This window comes from Carassius carassius, chromosome 21 (assembly GCF_963082965.1).
Source record: "Carassius carassius chromosome 21, fCarCar2.1, whole genome shotgun sequence".
Classification (NCBI taxonomy): Eukaryota; Metazoa; Chordata; class Actinopteri; order Cypriniformes; family Cyprinidae; genus Carassius; species Carassius carassius.
Genome location: NC_081775.1, coordinates 23,817,499 through 23,840,664, shown reverse-complemented (window position 1 = coordinate 23,840,664; position 23,166 = coordinate 23,817,499). Strand labels below are relative to the sequence as shown.

The 23,166-nt window shown below is 36.2% G+C and overlaps 1 protein-coding gene across 4 annotated transcripts in view; it reads left to right on the top strand.

Annotated features, from left to right (window-relative positions):
• The window catches only part of LOC132097925 (cAMP-specific 3',5'-cyclic phosphodiesterase 4D-like), a 105,695-nt gene that overhangs the window by 20,034 nt on the left and 62,495 nt on the right, over window positions 1-23,166 (top strand). The window contains exon 1 of one of the 4 annotated variants that reach the window (XM_059503933.1): window positions 6,073-6,603. The exons of 2 other annotated variants lie outside the window; for them this stretch is intronic. In XM_059503933.1, the coding sequence (XP_059359916.1) occupies window positions 6,347-6,603 (257 nt within the window). In that variant the 5' untranslated portion in view covers window positions 6,073-6,346. Of the gene's footprint in view, window positions 1-6,072; window positions 6,604-23,166 lie in introns of those variants that run through there. One more of the 4 variants, XM_059503928.1, reaches the window with a different exon arrangement.

Below are 23,166 nucleotides of genomic sequence, written 5' to 3'. Positions count from 1 at the left end.
GATTTTTTAAATAAAAGAAAAAAATCAACAAGTTTGACCCATACAATGTTTTTTTGGCTATTGCTAAAAATATACCATAGGGTTAGTTCAGCCAGAAATGAAAATTAAGCCATAAATTACTCACCCTGGAGTCATCCTAGATGTATTTGACTTTCTTCCTTGAGACGAATTTGGTTGGAGTTATTTAGAAAATTCTAAATTGAAAGATCAAAGACAATTTTTACAATAACTCCAAACGAAATCGTCTGAAAGACGAAAGTCATATGCACCTAGGATGACTTCATGGTGAGTAATTTATGGCTTAATTTTCATTTTTGGATGAATTAACCCTTTTAAGACTGGTTTTGTGGCCCAGGGTCACACTTTAATAACATGGTCACCTTGAGACAGATGTCGTTTCATGATATCAAGATATTTAAATCTACTCATCTGTAGGTCTTATTAAAGGTGCCATCTGTCATATCTGGCAAAAAAATCAAGTCATACTCCACATTCCATACTAGATGGGGGCAGTATGCCTCAATAAAGTGAATTGGTCTACTCTAGAGTAACAAACGAGAAACAGCATAGTCTCTATGCTCCGCCCCTACCTTCACAACAACACTAGAGCATAGCCGAAGCCTATAAGACAGCGGTTCTCAATTGCAGACCTCGCGCCCCACTGCTCTGCACATTTTGAACGTTTCTCTTAGACCTTCAGACATTTGTTCTATTCGAACATAAGTGCCCTGCGAAGTGGTCATCACAGGATATTCAGCCATGATTCCAGTTCGAAGTGAACGTAGCTATATGTTTCAATCAAAGTGCATTGAAGTGTGCAAGACGTGAATTTAAATTGTATTGATTTACAGAGGTATATGATGTCACAGTTGTCCATGTTTAAAGACGCTGCACAGCACAAATCAGTGAATGAATGTTTCGATGTGAGGTAAACTTCAACAGATTTCCCCTGCTCAGAGAGTAGGGAGCAATGAACATTTGAAAAACAGTTCATGCACGGAGTTCATTTCTAACGAGCTGATTATCTGAATCAGGTGTGTTAACAAAGAGAAACGTGCAAAATATGCAGAGCAGTGGGGCGCGAGGACTGGAATTGAGAACCGCTGCTATAAGAGGACGTTTTGCCTACAGAGGAACGTTGGGTGATGTCAAGTGATTTTGAAACATGACATCTTCAAGCTACTCCCCTTCACCTTTACCAGTGAATATGTTCATATTCGTTTTGTTCATATTACATTGAGTTGTAAATACGCATTATTGGAATTAAATTAATTTGACAGACAGCATTCTGTCAACATCATTGGTCAACATCAGACAGCTGATGTTGACCAAGCTAGCGCCAACCAACGTAACCAGAGCTGCCAACTCTCAAGCATTCACCGTGAGACAAACGCAATTGACTCTTTTCACACGCTTTCACGCCACACATCAATTTTCTCACGCACAGAAAAACCACGAAGCAAAGAGGACACGGAGACCAACAGACTAGACAGAGCAGGTTACTTATGATATAAAAATATGGGTAAGTTATAGCAAGCTAATTATCAAACGCAGCTACGGTTAGCCATCGCTAACATTAGCACGTTTATAGAACAGCCTTCGATACATTTCTATGTTATAACTTCCCGAAAAAAAATACACAAACAAATAAAACAAACTTCTAGCGAAATACTAACAGCATCTTACTTACCAATCCAAAAGAAATGTTGCAAGTTCGGTGTCGAACCTCATTTCTTTCAGGTCCATCAGTTGTCTCCAGCGATTGAAAGCAGTGCCGATGTTTACTCTGGTTCGGCTCCTTTTCTTATCGGATTTGATTTGTGTTTCCAAGCGCGGTTGTTTCCCTGTAGCGGGTGGTGGTCTCTTGCCAAGGGCTTCAACCATCCTTCCACACGATTGACATCAGGTTAGATTACGCCCACAAGCCATGCGAGTTATTCATGTATTGCAGGTTGGCTGGTGGTTATGTTGCCCGCATACCGCCTCCCATGGCCGAAACTGGTATTACGACACCTGTCGGGCCGGGGCTAGTAATGCTACTGCTAATTAAGGTTGATATCTCTGCAGCACTATAACTTTACATTTTTTTAATGACATCATCGCCCTTATTTCTTCTCATACTTTTGATGTGTGTAGGTAATTTTTTGAATATTTTTAGCTCAATTTTTGCACATGGCACCTTTAAGCCTTATTTCTTAACAAGAGATTAAATATTTACATTATTTCCAATTTAATATACACAAACATTCCAAACGTTTAGGATCAGTACGTTTTTATTTTTATTTTTTTTAAAGAAATTAATACTTTTATTTAGCAGTTATGCATTGAATTGATCAAAGTGACAGTAAAGACATTTATAATATTACAAATGGTTTGTGTTAAATACAGACCTTGAGCCAAAATCACCGAACACCAATGACTTGTACATATGGGTACAGTCATTTTAGACACTTCCCAAACTGTTGCAACGGAGATGGAAATACAATTTTTAAATACATAAATGATTTTCCATATTTTGTTACCACAGTTTTGGAAGTGCCTTGTCTGTTCTAAAGAAAGGGGTGTCCAAATACTTTTATCCATATAGTGTATGTACAAGTCACATACACAGTACACATACATATATAATATAAACTAAAACTATTTAATATAATATATACATATATGTATATATGTTTATGTATTCCACTGTGGGAGAAAAAAAGATCATACACTGCACGTCAGAAAATCAACAGGCAAGCACACATTTTAACCTGAGAGAGATGCTGTTTCATGATATCAAGAGATTTAATTGGAATACAGCTTTTGGAGAATCTGCTGATCCAAATAATTTTTAATGAGAAAAAGAATCGATTAAATATTAACATTACTTCCAATACTGTGTTGTATTTTCACAGCGGGACCACTTCAGATGTTGATATATCTTTTAAGACTGACTTAATTGAGCCTTTCTCTCTGTTAATATATTTCTTGGAGTATTTTGCAGTATAAAATGCCTGTGTTGTACATGTTTTTACATTGATTATGCATCATTTTATGGTGGACTGTCATAACCAGAAGGATGAGACTTGATCATCAACCATGACACATTGGTACATCAGATTTCTTTGGTTCTGCTCACAATGAACTTTGCAGGCTTCCTGCACAACCACCAATCTTCCTGTCCATTTAGCTATTTTTGTCTGTCTTCCTGGATTATGTGTTAATTCTCCCCTGATCTTCCAGCTAAGTCATTCCTCCTGCGGTGCAGATGTGATCAGTCACTCTTAGGGAGGTGAAGTGCAATTTTCAGCTCAGGGGACTGTTTGAAGTTATGCTTACAGAACATGGAATGAATCCATGAAGGATCATGAAGAATTTTCTTATGCGTGCTTACTCGTGGGTGGATGTAATGCATTGAATGTATTTCCTGTTGGACTTTATACATCAACATTTTATGTAGTGCACAATAAAGGAGTCAGATCTGTGAACATCTTTTTAGTATTGGCTTAAATGAATAAACTGATTATAATATGAAATATACACTCACCGGCTATTTTACTAGGTACACCTGTTCAATTGCTTGATAACACAAATTGCTTATCAGCCAATCACATGGCAGCAACTCAATACATTTAGGGTTCTAGATGTGGTGAAGATGACTGGCTGGAGTTCAAACCGAGCAACAGAATGGGGAAGAAAGGGGATTTAAGTGACTTTGAACATGGAATGGTTGTTGGAGCAAAACGTGCTGGTCTGAGTATTTCAAAAACTGCTGATCTACTGGGATTTTCACACTCAACCATCTCTAGGGTTTACAGAGAAAATAACAAGTGAGCAGCAGTTGGACGAAAATGTCTTGTTGATGTCAGAGGTCAGAGGAGAATGGGCAGACTGGTTATAGAGGATAGAAAGGCAACAGTAACTCAAATAACCACTCGTTACAACCAAGGCATGCAGAATACCTTCTGTGAATGCACAACACGTCGAACCCTGAATCATATGGGCTACAGCAGCAGAAAACCACACCAGGTGCTGCTCCTGTCAGCTACGAACAGGAAACGAAGGCTACAATTCACACAGGCTCACCAAAATTGGACAATAGAAGATTGGAAAAACGTTTCCTGTTCTGATGAATCTTGATTTCTGGTGCGACATTCAGATGGTAGGGTCAGAATGTGGCTTAAAGAACATGAAAGCATGGATCCATCCTGCCTTGTCTCAATGGTTCATGCTGGTGGTGGTGGTGTAATGGTGCAGGGGGTATTTTCTTGGCTAAATTTGGGGCCCTTATTACTAGTTGAGCATCGTTTAAACTCCACAGCCTGCCTGAAAACTGTTTCTGACCATGTCCATCCCTTTATGACTACAGTGTACCCATCTTCTGATGGCTACTTCCAGCAGGATAATGCACCATGTCACAAAGCTCAAATTATCTCAGACTGGTTTCTTGAACATGACAATAAGTTCACTTTACTCAAATGGCCTCCACAGTCACCAGATCTCAATCCAATAGAGCAGCTTTTGGATGTGGTGGAATGAGAGATTTGCGTCATGGATGTGCAGCCAACAAATCTGCAGCAACTGATGCTATCATGTCAGTATGGACCAAAATCTCTGAGGAATGTTTCCAACACCTTGTTGAATCTATGCCACAAAGATTTAAGGCAGTTCTAAAGGCAAAAGAGGGGCCAACCCTGTACTAGCAAGGTGTACCTAATAAAGTAGCCAGTGAGTGCATGTAGAGTATGTGATTTGTATTTTTTAAACAATTTTGCAATCTTTTACTCACCTTTATGGGGTTCCAAACTATTATCAAAACTTTGGAGTCTCTATTTAAAAGAACTGTTTTGTATTTTATTGTATTTAAAATTTTTATTTCTGTTATTATAAAGCAGAATTTTCAGCAGCCATTACTCCAGTCTTCTGTGTCACATGATCCTACAGATAAATCATTCTGATATGCAGATTTGCTGCTCAATAAACATTTCTTAATATTAAAAGTGTAATTTTTGTAAAAAAAAGTTATAAAAAATGTACACACTAAAACAAAGTACAGAGACCATACAAGAGATGCCAAGACAATTGAGGATTGTTCTTCTGATGAGAACTTTACACTTAATTTACATTTATGCATTTGCCATTATACCCAAAGTGTTCTGTGAGTTCATGCCTGGGATTCAAACCCATGACCTTGGAGCTGCCAGTGCCATTCTCTACAGTTTAAGCTACAGAAATGTAAAAAAAGAAAGTACTTATTTGGTCTCAGAAGAGTCTGAGCACAGTTTGAGACATTGTTGAAATCTTATCTGTAATATTACTGGATTTTAGGCTTTTAAGAAAAATCTTAGGAAATTTAAATGGATAGTTCACCCAAAAATGAGAATTCTGTGAAACGTGTATGAATTTCTTCTGGGGGATGCTAAAGAAAATATCTCGAAGAACATTGGAAACCAAAGATTTGAGGCCATTTCTCAAAATATATTCTTCTATGTTACACAGAAGAAAGAAAGTCATAGAGGTTTATAATGACACAAGGGTGAGTAAATGATGACAGCATTTTTATTTTTGGGTGAACTAATGCTTTCAGTAAAAGCCTCCATTTCGTTTGATTTTCTAAGAGAAATGATAGAGATATAAAAGAGATTTTTATTTCTTTCCTGCAGCTATTAAAATAAGCATGCTGTGATCATCATAAGCAATATTTATAGCCGGCTCCTGTCAGGATTCATTAATCTTCGTGTCTCCTTAACTCACGAGGCTTTTCTTTTTGTGACATGTTTGCCAGCATAAAGTCTACATCATAAAATCATATTTAGAACAGCTGCTCATTGATCAAAGGATAAGCAAATACGCACACTATTTTCTTTGGACCGCATGCACACATCCTTGTCATTAATTAGTTAGATTTAAATATACAGAAAGGAAAAAGTTGCTTTTGGCATCAGTGGCCGCTTACTCCATACTGTACACACACACACACACACACAATTTGAATGGCTCTTTAGCAAAGTGGTGGCTTGCAGTCAGCAGTTAGTGATGCGCTGCCGATCGACAGCTCGCTCTGTCTCTCCTCCCTCCCTCCCTCCCTTTCTCTCTCCCTCTCCTCTTCTCTCTCAGAAGCACACCATCACAGCTCGGCAGTCGTCCTGACAGGAGCACGCACTCTTCTGCTCTCCTGCTCTCTCTGCGATTAATTCCAGTCACTCATTCATGCGCTGAGCAGCCCGCACGGGGCTTGCAGAGACGGTCCGAGTTCGTTCACTCACCCCTGCGCTCCCCCGTCCTGGGGAGTTTACCTCTGGATTAGTGGACGTTTTTTTGTTTTTGCCCCCAGCAGCGGGAGAAGGACGGACGAAGCGTGAGGATGGCCCAGCAAGCGGCCGTGGGCCACCAGGACACGCTGGCAGTGCCGCCTATGCCCAAGCACGTCGGGTTGAACGAGGACCTGGTGAAGATCCTGAGGGAGAACCTCCTGCAGCAGGAGCGACCCCGAGGGCACCGCCGCTCGCCCTCTTCCATTTCGCCCCGACTGTCGCCACGGAACTCCCCCCGTCTCCTCCGACGGATGCTTCTTAACAACAACAACCACAAGCAGAGGCGCTTCACCGTGGCACATACTTGGTAGGACCCTGCCTGCCATGTTTTTATTTATTTTTTTTTTATTTATGGCTTTTTATCAGAGTTGGAAAAAGGAGCGTTTGTATGTACGTCTTGTCAAACTGTTTCAATTTGTGAGGAGTTTTGTTCTGTTTGTTGTGTCTTTCGGAATCGTTTCCATATGCTTCCTACTTGTCACCTGCTGGGTTCTGCGTCACTTTGAGTGGCGACTGCCGTTTTCAGCCCGCTGGCGTGCTTTTTGGTGTGCAGGCAAACAAATAATAATGTGCATGTTCTCCTTTGATATTACCGGTCTTTCCATAACACCTGGCAGATGCTCTCGCGCCACTGTTGAATAAATCATTCCTGCATAAAAGCTCTTTCAGGCTTTCCCCCTTAAGGCGAACGTTGAACGGATTAATAACTACATATCGCACTTCATCCTCCAGTATCGTAATCTTCCAATTCCTTGCCAGCAGAATTGAGATGGAACTAATTGTTTTTTGTCGTTGTTGTTGAAGGTGACAGATTATTGGGCTCCAGGAAGGATTTTTACATTGCATTCTACTGTGTTCACTATCTTAATTTCACACTTCCTTTCCTGCCGCCCCCTTGTCATCCGGATTACTGTCACAAACCACTTTAGAAATACATTAAACAGAAATTTTGTGATGTTCTTTGGCCTTTTTTCTGTTTCTGATCCAACACCAGAGAGATGTACTGAGCAGAAACACTTCTCGTTGCGATTCTCATATGTAAAAGGTGCCATTTAAGTCTCCACCCTGATGAAACTGAAGTAGTGATATATCTTTTCTTCTGTTCTGTGATGTACATCCAAGTGTAATGGATTATGAGAAACAAAAAAACTGCAGAGCGGGACTTAGTTCTGTGCATTCGTTGTTGATTGGTTTTTGAAATGTGGGCATTGTTCTCAAACCTTCAAACACTTTTCAATATGCATACACTTTTAAGCAGGTTAAATGATTGGAGTAGCACTGCACATGTCACCAGAGAGAAGTCTGATTTTTCCAGAAGAACGTTCCGTTTTGAGTAAACATTACAAGGTCAAAGCATTTAAAAAAAAAAAAATTAAACACATGCACTAATGAAATGTTTACAGTATCAGATGCATCCAGTAAATAGGGCTCTTCTGCATTTCTTATGCGACCTTAATGCAAATGAAATCACACATTCCTACTGATTTTGCAATTATTTGTATTGATCCCTACCTTTAAGATGGTTTCTCTTCAGAGAAACACTCTGGCCATTCTTGAAAGCCTTTGAATTGATGCGCTCATCCAAGGTCTATCAGCTTGTTTGGTTACAGATGGCTTTCCAGAGAATATCATCATTCAGAACCGCAGGGGTGTAATCAAGGTGTCAGTGTCTATGCTCATTAAATCTGTTTTAAATGTAGATGGCCTTGTGCATTTGCCCTAATTTTTCCAGCATGTCATATATCTGCAGACATAATTTGTAGTGGTAACAAGCATACTCAGAATTCCAAGTCAAAGATACATGGTTTTGTCGATAATGAGAAATACACCCTTGCTATGTGCAATTAGCTATTGCTGGTGTGCAGAAAGTGCTTGTTGTTTGTCAATTGACTAGGACAGCTAGGCATTATTGACGTATCTGTTTTTTTGCTCTCAGGAGATCCCTTTGTAAATGTTACCCATCTAAAAGAGGAAAAATCCCTGCTGTGTTTCAGATGCGATTAATTGGCCCACATTTCAGAGGTGTGGGAGCTGTTTTGTGTAAACGGTAAAAAAGGAGATCCTTTTGCTCAACAGCTTTTGGATTCAAACGCCTTTTTTAACACCCCTGCACAGGGAAATGGTTCCATCAATCAGGTTAAATGGAGCCTGAGGTTTTGCCATTTGTGGGGTGATTTCTAGGATGGCCTCAGATAAAAAAAATCTCTCTGATTTCGGGTATTTACATTTTCCAGTACATTTTCATGTCCACATTGTCTTAATATATTGGATAAAATATTAAACATGTTTTTTTTTTAGATTGAAATAACTACTTAGTTTCTTTTGTCACAATATTCCAGTGAAGTGACCTTGGAGTGAATGTTAAATAATTTATTTTGTTTTTGTCTTTTTTTTTACACCATTTCACTGGGTGTATAAGTACACTGACTTTGAAAATTACTTGAAATGAAATTTATTAGGAAATATCCCAGGTGTTTCTTCTTTTGTTTTGTTTTTTGGTTCTTTAATCAAAAAGTTTGCAGGAGGTTTGGACAAAATGTAAGAAGTGTAAATTTGGATTTGAATTAGCTTGATCCATCCATCTAGATCAATCCATCCATCTTTTTCAAAAAAGTTTTAAACAAAGCTTTATCAAGACAATATTTAAAGTTGTCTTGACCAACTTTGCCTTTCTAGTTGAATTTTGTAGAATTTCTACTTCCATACATTTAAAGTTGGCGCACAACTCTGGTTTCCGGCAAAACATTAACAACTTAGCAATGACAAACTCATGCTTTTTTTCCCACTGTCTTTCTTATTTTTGCTATTTTGTGAATGTGTAAATCTGGCGTACCCTGAAATACATTCCTAAATTACAACACATGTACAAGTTCAGAAGGTAGTGCATAACGATAATGACCTACATGTGTCTTGTTTGCAAGAACAGATGGTCAGATGACAGAATGAAATAATAATTTAACGCTTATTAGGAATCGCTTGTAATCCTAATGGACTTAGATGTCAATTAATGTTTCTTATGAATCGTGGCTTAGAAGGTAGTGTGTCTCGAATGTTGGTCTTTATCTAGATTTTACCAAGCCAGATAGGGCTTTTGAATCTTTTATTCCGAACCATTTGGACTGGATGTGGTTTACATTGTATGAGGCTGGATGCCCACTGTGACAAAATGAAGCACTTCAAAGTCATGGTACATTTTTGAAAAGATGAGAGGAAGCAACGTTTACAACAGTCCTCAAATCAAGTCCCTTTGTTATATTTCCTCTCACTATCACTGAGACAAACTAGAGATATTTCAACAAATGTATGATACAGATCATCAGCACCACTGCATGCATGCTGTGCGCTCGTTTTCTCTCTCTCTCTCTCTCTCTCTCTCTCTCTCTCTATCTCTCTCTCTCCCTCGCTCTCCAGCATAGTCATACTCTCGCTCACACAGGAATGCACAAAAAACAAACAGAAGTACACACAGTCACGATTCCATCACCTCCCTTTCTTTCCTGCTCTCCAGCACTGTGAGTTACCTTAGTAATAAGTTAGAAAAAATGTTTTGAGAGATTTATAGAGGCCTTGAACTAAAGAATGTGAGGAGTGATGTAAGAGGCACTGCAGGTTGGATTGAAGAGATGTAAAGTGTGCATGCAGAATGGAGAGGAGAACCAAAAACGGTATAAGGACCACTATAGAAAAATTTAACAAGATAATCTATAATGCTCATTAAAGCTTTTTCATGACCTTGCAGATTGTTGTTATGTTTAAATGGCTGTTAACCAATATCCAGAACTGATTTTTAACGTATATTTTATTATTAGTTATAAATTGTTCTTCTGATGTATGTATAGTGAGGTCCTTGTATTTTTGGACACTGACACAATTTTCATAATTTTGCCTCTGTTTACCACCAGAACAGAATTAAAAATAAAACAATAAAGATTAAACTGAAGTGCAGACTTTAAGCTTTAATTCAAGGGGTTGAACAAAAATATAAAATGCTAGGAATTAGTGTTGTCACGGTACCAAAATTTCAGTATTCGGTACCGATACCAGTGAAAATCCACGGTTCTCGGTACCAATTTCGGTACCAAAGCAAAACACAAAATATGCTAATTAAAAAAAAAAACTTTTTAGCACTAAAAATAAAACCAATGCCATTCTTTATACTTATTTACAATTGTGTTTAAAGTTTTTCTACAAGTTATATAATTATGAAAAACAGTAAACAAGTTTCTCCCAAATTTAATTTGTCTTTTCATTTATGAAATTTAAACACATTTTATTTTTGGTAAATAAAGGGGATTTGCTATTAAAATTAAAACATTGAAGAAATATTATGATTTATTTCTTTAAAAAATAAAGTTTTATAAATTTTTTCAACAGTAGCAGTATCACATACATTTTACTAAATAATAGTAATATTTAGTAGCACAATGCCTTTAAGTAAAAATTAACTTTCACGCCTAATGAATGCATATTTGTCCTTTTAACTGAACTTAAGACTGGTGGTGATGATTAAGATATTTTTGGTCATTGAGGGTTTCTGCAAAAAAATAGTAATAGATCATATTAATTATTATTAAAAGATAATACTACTACTAATTCTACTTTCATACTAATGTATATACAATGCACTATGAATTGATGAGCTGCTGGGTTCATGAATATTAATCATGTTGTCTGCGTTGGTCAAAATGATTTGCTGAAATCAAAACAGGGACGGTTAGAGATCAGCGCCAGCCAATGAAATTGCCATTTGCGCATTAGCTCCACCCACTGCCGGAGAAACCGGTATGTCTTCTGTTTGTTCAAAAATGAAAATGAATAATTCTAAATGAACTCCATTATTTTGACAGGAGAAGACAACAAAGAATAGTTTACATATAGCGTGTCGATTCAGTGTGGTAAGACTCTCGCTCTCTCTCTCTTTGCATGTGTGAGAAACTGAAAACTCTGAACTCTGAAGCTCAGATGCTGAAATTAATGCAAGCGTCATGCGCTTCAGTCTATGTAGTAAACAAACCCGCACGTCTCTGCCATTCATTAATTCACACAGAGATGCGCAGAACACGGATTCATATTTCAAACAACTTTTGCAGCTTAACATTTACAGATACTGGTCCATATGGAGATTTGATTTGATTAATTAATGCTAACTTTGACAAATTCCATGACTGTCCATATTAAAATGTAAGTTTCATTTTCATGACTGGATTTTGAGATATCGTCCTCGTTTTCTGCTTCGCGGAAATCATAGCGCTGAACCGGGTTTGAACGGGACTACCGGTACTTAAAGAAACCTGGTACCGTCACATTTACATTTTTTTAGTACCGACTTGGTACCGAAGTACCGGGTCTTTTGACAACACTACTAGGAATTACAACCATTTACCTCCTTTGTGATGCTTTGCCAGGCCTTTACTGCAGCTGAATTCAGTTGTTGTTTGTTTGTGGGTCTTTTTGCCTGTAGTTTTGTCTTCAGCAAGTGAAATGCATGCTCAATCGGGTTGAAATCAGGAAATTGACCTGGCCAGAATCAACCACTTTTTTACCTTCAAAAACTCCTGGGTTTTTGCTTTGCTGCGTTTGACTGAATCTGGGCTGAATATTGTTGCTGTTATTATTTATTGCTTTATTGTTGATAATAATACTATAATACTGATACTACTACTACTAATTATTATTTTTATTTATTATAGTAATTTTTTATTATTATAAAATAATACTAAATACTAAAATAATATATTTTTTGGTACAATTATGTTTGAACTAGCGAAATTTATGATACCACTGTTATCAGATTTAAACTATACTTGCACATTTCAGCAGCCATTACTCCACTCTTCAGTGTCACATGATCCTATAGAAGTTCAGAGTCCAAATCTCCCAGCAGCTCACCCATTAAACCCCCCACAGCTGAAGCTCCCACACCTACACTACAATGCCTTGCACATTGATTTTTTTTCCCTGTCATACTGTATGTCCCTTTTCTCATCCGCTATCTCATTTCAGCTGAAGGACTCTGAAGATTTGCTGAAATCACTGTTAGCTTTCACAGCAGCAGAGCCGAGAGCGTTGATTCCATATGGATGAGTTGTGAGTGCGCGCCATGCTAGAGGAAAAGTTTCAAAAGTGCTGGAGAGGCAGAAAAAAAAGGCGTGGGTGGGAAAAGCTGGACTTCAGTCGAGGTGCCCGAGTCAACCAGCAGCGAGCAGATAGCAGGCGTACATGCAATACAGAGGTATTACAAAAAAACGAGGCAATCTCGCAACATAGTTGCAGTGCTTTCCACCAAGCACCCTGCAGAACAGCAATGCGTGGGAGGCTTGAGCTGTACTCACAGAAGGCAATAACTTGATCAAAGCGATTGTTTTCTCTAGACTAGAGATGCAACAGGGTGACTATCAGCCAGAGAAAACAGAAGGTCATGGCGACAACAACAGCAGACATTTGTGCAGAAGAGAGATGCCATGAACTGATGCATAGCTACATAAAGAGACACTTCAGATTTGTTCTAGCTGGCGGTTTGTTTCAAGCCACAGCTGCGTTATTGTTCTACATACACACATACAAACACAGTAATGTGCGTGTGCTTGTTACTGATGGGTCAGGAGGAGGGTGGACTAGTCATCCACCAACTGATTAGCTGATTTGTGAGGTCAACTTGATTTAATATATTTAGCAGCAGTGCTTTCAAGGGAACGGATTTCGGGGAGGAACTTTTTAAAGATTTATGTGGTTTAGTGCAAGTTGCGCTTGGATGCAAAGGGGGCACTAAGGAGTCTGCAGAAATAACAAAAACATATATAATTCAGTATTAATAAAGTTAAATGATAAATGTTTCAGGCTTACAGATTTAATTTGACGTACATCAAAATAAAGCTTGTCAATGTAATTTCTTCATGCATTTAAAGGAATAGTTCACACAAAAATGAAAATTCTGTCATTAATTACTCACCCTCATGTCATTCCAACCCCGCAAGACCTTCCTTCATCTTTGGACCCTGCATAGACCGCAAGGGAACTACCATGTTCAGAGCCCAGACAGGTAGTATGGACATCATTAAAGTAGTCCATGTGACATCAGTGATTCAAGTAATTGTTGAATAAAGCCATTATTTTTGTTTTCTTTGCACACACAAAAAGTATTCTTGTAGCTTCATAAAAAAGGTTTAACCACTGATTTAATGACAGAATTTTCATTTTTGTGTGAACTAACCCTTTAACATATAAATATAAATGGATCTTTGTGTATAAGATACATAAGAATTGCGACATCAAAAAGTAAAAAAAAAAGCCACTTGTTTGTACCGTGTTGTGTCTCTAAAGTTATGTCTCTAAATTAATCTTTTTAAAGCACAGCTGCAAATCAGTAACAGTTACAAATCCACAGGCTTCAGCAATACATTTCAAGACAATTAGTGACGGCTTTTAAATCTTCTGCTGTGACCTACCTGTTGTCATGAATAATCCATAAGTCACTGTTTTTTTATTTTATTTGGTAAGGAATATGAATATTTGCTGCAATAATAGTTTTTTTCCATAAAATACTTTTAGCTAAAATTATACATATTTTGCTAATTTGAATTCAATCTGTGTGCTTTTTTAAATGTGTTTTTGTACACATACAGACAGAGGACTTCCGCCATTAGCTATATTCTGTTTCACTCTATTTTTAAGATTTATAAGACAACGTTCCATGTTAAATAGTTGAACTATTAGACGTGTCTCTGGCAGGGGGGATATGAAAAGAATATATTTTAAATTAAAGTTTTAATTCCTGAATTTGAATCACATTTGCAAACAGGATGTAGAATTGCAATTTGAATGCAAGGAAGTATAATTAACTTATTTTGAACTGTAAATGTAAAGTTTATCAAGAGAAACTTTTAATATTTGCTTGGCATAGATAAATAGATGGATGGATGGATGGATGGAGTATGGATTAAAGAGGATGGATGGATTAAAGAGTTTTTAACTGATAGATAAATAGATGTAAATGAAAGAGATGAAAATTGGTAGTTTTTTCATCCCTAGTGCATCTAATTTTAACAAGACAAGAGGGAAGGTACTTGTATTGATGAATGTCACATCTGATGGAAATATGGCAATTGGCATGTGTTTCTTTGATTTGCAGACGTGAATGCATGCGCTAATCATTTCGCACATCTGCAGTGTGCAACGTGTTTATTAGCAGTAATTATGCAAATTACTTTTCCTTCATTTTCCCTATCTCCTCCACCCATGTGTAATTTGCTCAGTAATGAGCGGCAAGTCGGATTTGAGCAGAGGAAACACTAAATTAAATCTTTTCTAAATTATTAATCAATTAAATTAACTCACAGACCAATCATTTATTCCCAAATAGAATTAAAGCCATTCTCAAACAAACAGAGCTACTGTGGATGAACTACAGTCTGAGAGCGAGTCTGTTTCCATGGCCACATCATAACAGAGAGGTCGCCATCCACTTCTTTGTGCTTAAAGGATCCTTAAACTGTATGTGGATTTTCAGGGTGGTTTGTCGCAAGCTGAAGGTCTCCCGGAAGGAACTGTGAGGCGTTGTACGTGAGATTGGGCTTGGCACAATATTGGTGTACTGAGGGCTGCCTGAAAAGAGAAAAAAATGAATCAATGTGGGCAGGAAAAAGGAAGGGCATTGGCAGCCCAGATGCTCTGCTGCGCTTTCAAAGCTTTTTAGAGAACTGATTAAGCTGTGGTCTAATGAGCTGCAGTGTCCCTCCACTGTTTCGGTCCTTTGAAATGAAAAGCAAGGCTTTGATTGAAACCAACCTAACCTTTGTTCTTCTCACTGCTAGAGATTCTCCTTATTTATCCCTGTGCACCGACCAGATCTGAACATGGCTGCTGAAATGAAGGTACAATTTAGTTTGAAATGGAAATGATGCATAAGTGATCCTGGGATTTCCGGTCGTCATTCCAGAGTCGTATCGTGGTATCCTGCGCCCGGGAGGTGTTGCAGCGTTTGGTTGTTAAACGGTTTTTCTGTAGAGCTTTTCAGTCATGATGACATTGATTAGCAGTCCAACCCAGAAGGATAATTCACCACTGCATTGTTCAAGGATAGCGGCTTTTGATTAATGAGGAAAATAACATTGCTTGAATTTTTTTATATTTAATGTATTCTTTTATGATGAATAATATTTTTTATATATATTGAATAATATATTTAATATTAAACATTTTTTGAAATTTAGAATTTTAATATACATTTTTGTTTTTAACATAATCTTTTTAATATATAAAAAATTATAGTAATATTGAAAATATGTATAACATGTTGTATCATTAAATATTTAATGTGATACATTATAATTTACATTTTATATGTGCTATTTTTAATATACTGCCACTTAGAGAAGCTGTACGTATATAAATGAAATAGATCACCCAAAATAAAAAAATTGATGAAAATTGACGCTTGATTTTGTTTTTCATTTGAAAAGATTTTGAGAAATTTAATATTACATCACTTGCTCACCAACTGATATGCAGTGAATGGGTGACATCAGAATGAGAGTATAAAAAACTGATAAAAACATAACAAAAATCCACAATAAATGTCTTTAATAATCATTTAGTATATATATTTAGAATCAGATCTATCTTTTCACACCCTACAATGCCTCCCACAGTCACCTTAATTGTTTTGAAGAGCAAAAGTCTATAAGAATTTTCTAATTACAATACATATTTAATTCTACATTTATCAAGAACGTAAACTCTTCCTTGTTCTGCTTACTGAAAGTGGGCAGTAGTGTTGGTGCTATTTTCATACTAGCTCATGTATTCAAGATTTGAAAGGAATAAATAAAGAAATAAAACAAACTTACCCACGCAGTCCCCCAGCGTCCAACTTGTTATCAAACTCCAAAAAGTGAATCTCTTGGAGTCATGGCTGTGTCAGTATCAAGTGTCACATCTACAGTTCTTTAGAGATGACTGAAAGAGTTTTGTGAGAGGTGAAAACCAAATGACTCCTGGAGATTTCCTTGTTAGAGATTTCTTAGAGGCTGTGTGTACTTATTCTGTTTCATTATACTTTTTTATTTCGTGAATACTTGTGCTAATGAGAATGTGTGCCATTTATAATTATTTTTCTTTTAGTTTTTCTTTTAATTTATTTATGTGATTTACTTTACAGACTCCACTCATACATCAAAACCACTGTTCTAGAAACTCTGTTGGAAGCCTGTGCTTTGAAACATGCTAATTTGCTTCCAAGTTTGCAACTGAACAGCTGTAGCCAAAGCAACAAGCTTTTTTCAAAGTAAAATCTTAACAACGCCATTTTGTGCTTTTTCAGGTTCAATATTTGAATGCTTCTGCGAATGTTTGAGGTGTAACCTGCGTATTCTATCACATGTCAAAACTTCAGATTGAGAAGGTTATCCTTTTCATCCACTTTCATTTTCTCAGTAGTTGGTTGGTGCTCCTTGCTGACATCCCTGTGCATGTGGGATGTGCAGTCTCTGAGAAATCCTTTGCCTGCGGTATTGATTAATCGTCCAATCTTCATGCTTCTCGCTGCACTTGAAACCTGTTAGTCATCTCTCGCAGAGACATTACATTTTAGTCTTTCCCTGCACTGTATAAATAAACAAATGTACCCTTATCTTTGCTCTCAGTTCACTTTCTACATCTCATTACCGACCACTTTCCACTCATTTAAGATGTGATACTAAGAAGAACACCTACTCAGCTATATTCTTGAGAAGACTTGAAGTCTTTTAGTGTAGTTATTAATTTTGTGACCTTTGGAAGATTGTTCCGTAGGACATGAGTAGTACTGAGTTCAGAACACAGACTGCTTAATAATCTCAGCCTATATTAAATTTTTACAGTTCATGAAAATTTTGGAAAGCAGATGCAGTAGAAAGCAGTATTCATATTAACAGTGAAACAAATTGGTGTTGGATTTACAATTTTCAGTTTATGAGTAAAAACATTACTTGAAGAGACATACACAGTCATACCTCAAATATTTTTATTATACATTTTTAACATTTAATAGTATATTTTATATTTTATATTTAGATATGGTTTAATATTTAGAAAAATTGTAAACAAATTATTGCTTAGAAACAATTCAGAAACTACTCTAAAAATTCTAATAATATATAACATATACCAGTCAAAAGTTTTTGGACAGTAAAAAAAAAAAGAAGAAAAAAAAAAAAAAAATAAATAAATAAAAATAAATATATATTTTATATTTTAATAATTCTCTTCTGCTCACCAAGCATTTTTTTAAAATCCAAAATATAGCAAAAACAGTAATATTGTGAAATATTGTTACTATTTAAAATAACTGCTTTCTATTTGAATATATTTTTAAATTTAATTTATTTCTGTGATCAAAACTATATTCTCAGCATCATTTATTTCGTCTTCAGTGTCACATGATCCTTCAGAAATCATTCTAATATGCTGATTTGCTGCTCAAGAAACTTTTATTTTATTTTATTATTATTATCAATATTTAAAAGTTGAGTACATTTTTTTCTTCAGTTTTTTTGATGAATAGAAAGATCCAAATATCAGCATTTATCTGATATAAAAAGCTTTTGTAACATTATACACTGTACCATTCGAAAGCTTGGAGTCAGTATATTTAAATCATTATATATTTATCATTTAATTATGAAATATAAATTAATACTTTTATTTAGCATGGATGCATTAAATTGATTAAAAGTGATGATAAAGAAATTTATAATGTTACAAAATATTTATATTTCAGATCAAATCGGTTCTTCTGAATTGTCTATTTATCGAAGAAACCTAAAAAAATATGCAGTCAGCTGTTTTCAACATTATAATAATGCTAAATGTCTTTTGAGAAGCAAATTATAATATAAGAATCATTTCTGAAGGATCATGTGACTGGAGTAATGCTGGTAAACATTCAGCTTTAAAATCACAGGAATAAATTACTTATAAAAGCAGTTATTTTAAGTTGTGCAAATATTTCACAATATTACTACTTTTGCTATATTTGGGATCAAATAAATGCAGGCTTGGTGAGCAGAAGATAATTTTTTTTAAGTCCTTAAAAATTTTGCTGCCCAAAAACTTTTGACTGGTAGTGTATATTACAGTGAAGGACAGTTTCCACAATATTTTATTTATGATTTTTTTTATGTTTGATACATGGTTAAATAAATATTTTTCATTTTTCAAAAATGTTTTGAAAGTTTTGTTACCATTTGTCAGGTTTTTCACATTGTGAACTAAAGTGATATTTTTTCATGAATATGAAACCTTTAAATGCTGACATTTAAACTGTATGACTCAAACAAAATATCAGTGTAAAAATCTAATCTGTGACCTCCTTCCTGCTGGCCATCAGAAGAAACAGTGAAGGGGCAGCTGTGCTTTGAGAATCCCATGAAATTAAAGTCAAGGCTCAATGAAGTTTATTGTTAGGAGCACCAGGTAATGATTGCGGAGGAAAAATCCTAGCTGTGCTGCAGATGAGACCTGTGGCCGCCGTCTCAGTACGTGCTGTGTCTCTCTGCTCTCTGAGTGCTCGCAATGTTTTGGATGACATTTTGAATGCAATATATCTTCCACTTCAACCGTTCGATTTCTTCTGAAAACACTCAAAGGCTCATTCCTGGAAATGTTTAGAGACTGATCCTGTTATTCATTTATTTGCAACCTTAGAGAATATACAATATTACAAATTATATTTGACCATATGTACGTCAGTCGGAGGATCTAATTTAATCTAAGATACTGTAGCTTGGAGTAATCTTTTATATGTACTTTTTTTTTACAATACCTTACAATAATGATAAATGTAATAAAGTTTTTTAATTTGAAACATAAGGCATTAAAACAATATTAAACATGAAATTATACATCTATTTTCAAAGATGCACCACATGCACCACCTACTGGATATGTAAAAATAATGACTGTTTCTAAACAGGTTTCTTGAAACACACTCTCTGTCTGCCATTGGTCTAGCAAAAATATAGCCCTTAAAAAAACAGCGTGATTTATACAGTCCAATTTACAAACAAATGACTCTTAAAAGTGGTGTTTTCACTAGTATATCTTTATTTTGTGTGTGCGTGTAATTGATTGTGACTGGAGTGTTTTCACCATATTAGATAATGAACGCAGAAAAGCATGGATCACTCTCAGGGGAAGAGTTGATGTGCACCTCCTCAACTCTGAGAGCATGGAGGAGTTTAGCTGGCTGGCTAATTGCCTGATTAAAATATGAAGGCTGCATGACGCTCATGGGGCTGATTGACTGCTCTCCATACTGATGGAGATGTTTGCACAATAATGCATGGAGACATCTACCAAAGCCCTCAGTCCATCATGCTAAGATACGACACTTGCGCTTTAAACGTTTCAAGATAAACCCAGGCTGTAAGATTCCATACAGTATATTGTAATTTTTGTTTTCCCACTCAACAGATGGTGTAAGGCTGAAATCAGCTGAAATAGTCTCTAAAGAGACTTTTCCGGTTCTTGTCTCAGAATAGCTGATAAATGTCAGGTGCTGTATAACCTCCTCCTCTGCACACACGGAATTAGCCCCCTGCATTACTGCTGTAGGTTATTTATTTTTGCTCCTGCCGGACTGACACTCTAATCCAAGGGGAATAGAGACAACATTAACGTCAACCTGTCTGTTCCCTTATGTGTTTTAGGGGGAGGGAGGGGTGACAGAATAACCTTTGCGCTGACAAATCACAGCTTCTTTGCGACTTCTTGCATGCTCACCACATTAGACCTCTGTCAAAACTGAGCAATGGCTCCGCTGCCTTGAGGTATATGTGGTCTTTACTTGTGGTTTTGTTATCTGGTGATTAGTTGTAAAGCAGATTTTGGAAATGGATAAGAATAACTCTTGTAAAAGGGATCCAGATCTGATGCTAGGAGTAGTTCACAAAAATGTTTTATGATTATTTACTAATCCTCAGGCCATCCAGTATTGTAGATGAGTTTGTTTCTTCATTATTTGAATGTAGCATTACATAACTTCTGCAGTGAATGGGTACCGCCAGAAGTCCAAACAGTTTATATATATATAAAAAAAACAATAATCCATTAGTTAACATCTTATGAAGTGAAAAGGCATCATTAAGGCATTTTAACTTCAAACCGTCTTTCTGACCAAAATATGAGCTCATAATCTAAAATAACACTTCCCCCAGTGAAAACATTCATCCCCCTGTAGTCCTCTTTCATCTGAATCCACCAGCATATTTGCTTAGAACTGTTTTGGTTATTTTGTTTTCCTGATTCAGGCGAGATGATTTGTTCATTGGAAAAGCAATATTATGGGTATTATAAGTATAAGTATTATACTATATATATAAGGTAATAAGTATTTGAAGTTAAAAATGTCTTGATGGATTTGTTCATTATAAACACTCATCTTTTCCCTTCACAAGACATTAACTGATAGACTAGAGTCTATTATTATGATGTTTTTATCAGCTGCTTAGACTCTCACGACACCCATTCACTGCAGAGGATCCACTGGTGATGTAATGCTAAATATCTTCAAATCTGTTCTGAAACAAACTACAGTGAATATATTATAAGTAATTTTGGTAAATTTTCATTTTTGGGTCAACTATTGTTTTAATGGAATGCCAAGTTGAAATATAGTCTTAAAAAGACCTAATTTTAGCCTAATTTAATAGTCTAGTCTCAAACAGTGTTTTAAATTACATTTCAAAACTATGCCAGACGTTAATATGCTCCAATCCATGGCAGAGTCAACATTTGCTCAGAAATAATTGTTGCCCCTCTTCTAGCACCAGTATATCATTACAGGAGAGGTCCAAGATCCCTCTTTTCTCAGAAAGTCTATTTATAGAAATTCATTTAGATCTGTTTGCAGTGGGCTTGCCATCTTGATAGAGAATGGATATCACCTGGCTTCGTTTTCGTTTTTTTCTCCCCTCTACACAGATTACTGGTTACAGATAACAGACCTGCATCACCCCGCCATCAGTCTGGTGTTGCTATGTGCTTTGTAGAAGTGTTGCACTGACTTAAGCAACCTTCACATATTGAATTAACTCCGGTTTCCATGGTGAGCAGCAACAGTGCACATAATCCCAGAGTGCTTGATTTAATTGCAGATCGAATCAAAACAAAGTAATGATGCATGGAAATAACGGCTAAAATGCACCGTTGGGCTATTTTTAGCTGTAGTGAAATATCTTTCATGGCTACCCGCAAAAAATAGCAAGATCTCCTTTAAGCATGCTGGATTAGGATAGTTATCTTTTCCTGTATGCAATGTGATCTAATTGAGCTGCTATCAGTAGAGTAAATAGTTGAAAATTTTGAAGAAAATCAATTTCACTTTAGTGAGAGAGATAGTTTGAATTGTTTGCAATGAACTCTAAACTAATTTTGCTGAGCCTAGAAATTAACAGAAGACACAAGAGAGAAAGACCAGAAGCAAGGGAGGAAAGAAATTAGCAATAAAACGATTTTCCTTTTCCAGTTAATTTTTGTTAGTGCTACAGGCAATTTGGAAATTTACATGTTATATGCAAAAAAAAAAAAAAAAAGTTAAAAGCATTATAAGATATTTGGAGCCTAATAATCCATAACGCCATGTTTTATGAGTTTACTGGGAAGCCTGGTGGTCGGTAAACTCTTATATCGTGCATGTGTTTGCTTGTGTGAGTTTGTGTTTCCCTGTTTGTTTGTGTGCTGTTGGTGGCAGACCTGGTTTGGATTCCTGATTTTTAATTGGCCCTGGCAGACATTGAGAACACGTTGAATTACTGTGTTTAGCGTAACAGAGGGACAGACTGCAGCCCCAAGAGTGCTGTTAGTGCTTAGAGGGTATTTATCATTTGTAAGAAGGTCTGTGCAGAGAGTGAATTAGATATATAGAGAGAGAAATGAAGAGAGAGAGCGGAAGCATGAATGTTTGCAGATGGTTGAAAATACACAGTGACCCTTCAGTGAGAGCAATACTTAAGATTTAGATTTTTCATTTTAGCTCAGATTGTGCTGAATAAAACCTTAAAAAAAAAAAAAAAAACATGTTGGTTTGCTGGTTTTTGCTGTTTTATGGGAAATACCAGATATTACATTTTTGGCCAATGTGATAAATAAATAAATAAATAAATAAATAATGAATTTTAAATAATGAATGAAAGTAAATGTATAATGTTTAACATTGTAATGTTGAGTATAAAAATAGATATTAATGTTGAGATTACATTTGAATTTGAATACATTTTGAGTTTTATTAAGTTTTCTTTTCAATATTAATTAATTTTTTTTGTGGAAACTGTAGTCAGGATTCTATGATTCAAAAGAATGTAAAAGAACAGCATCATAAATGTTTTTACTGTAACACTTGATCAATTTAGTGCATTCTTGCAAAATAAAATCATTATAATATTTGTTTTTATTCTGTCCAAGCTAGTTTAGCATGTCAACCAGCTGGCATCAGAACTTGATCTGCTTGCAAAAGTTGCAAAAATCACATTACAAATTTTTGTTCATTCCACAAAAACCACCGGCAACTTTTCAGTGTGTGAATTATTTATTAATCTCAATTGTAGTTGCTTTTAATGGAGGATTATGGTTATTCTAGTAAACTACGAGGCAGGAATCCATAGGGAAAATCTGGGTCCCAAAACACAAACTGGAAAACAGAAGGCTATAGTTTAGCCAGCAGTCAGGATGAATGCTGCTGAGGAGTAAACTAATTACTGAGCCGTCGTTTGGCAAGAATTTGTCCAATTAACAAAAATACCAAAGCTTGACATTTCTTGGTGCGTCCAGCATTCGTTTCTTCCTGGAAATGTCACTCATTTGAATAGTTCCCCAACTGTATTGTCCTTTCAAGCCA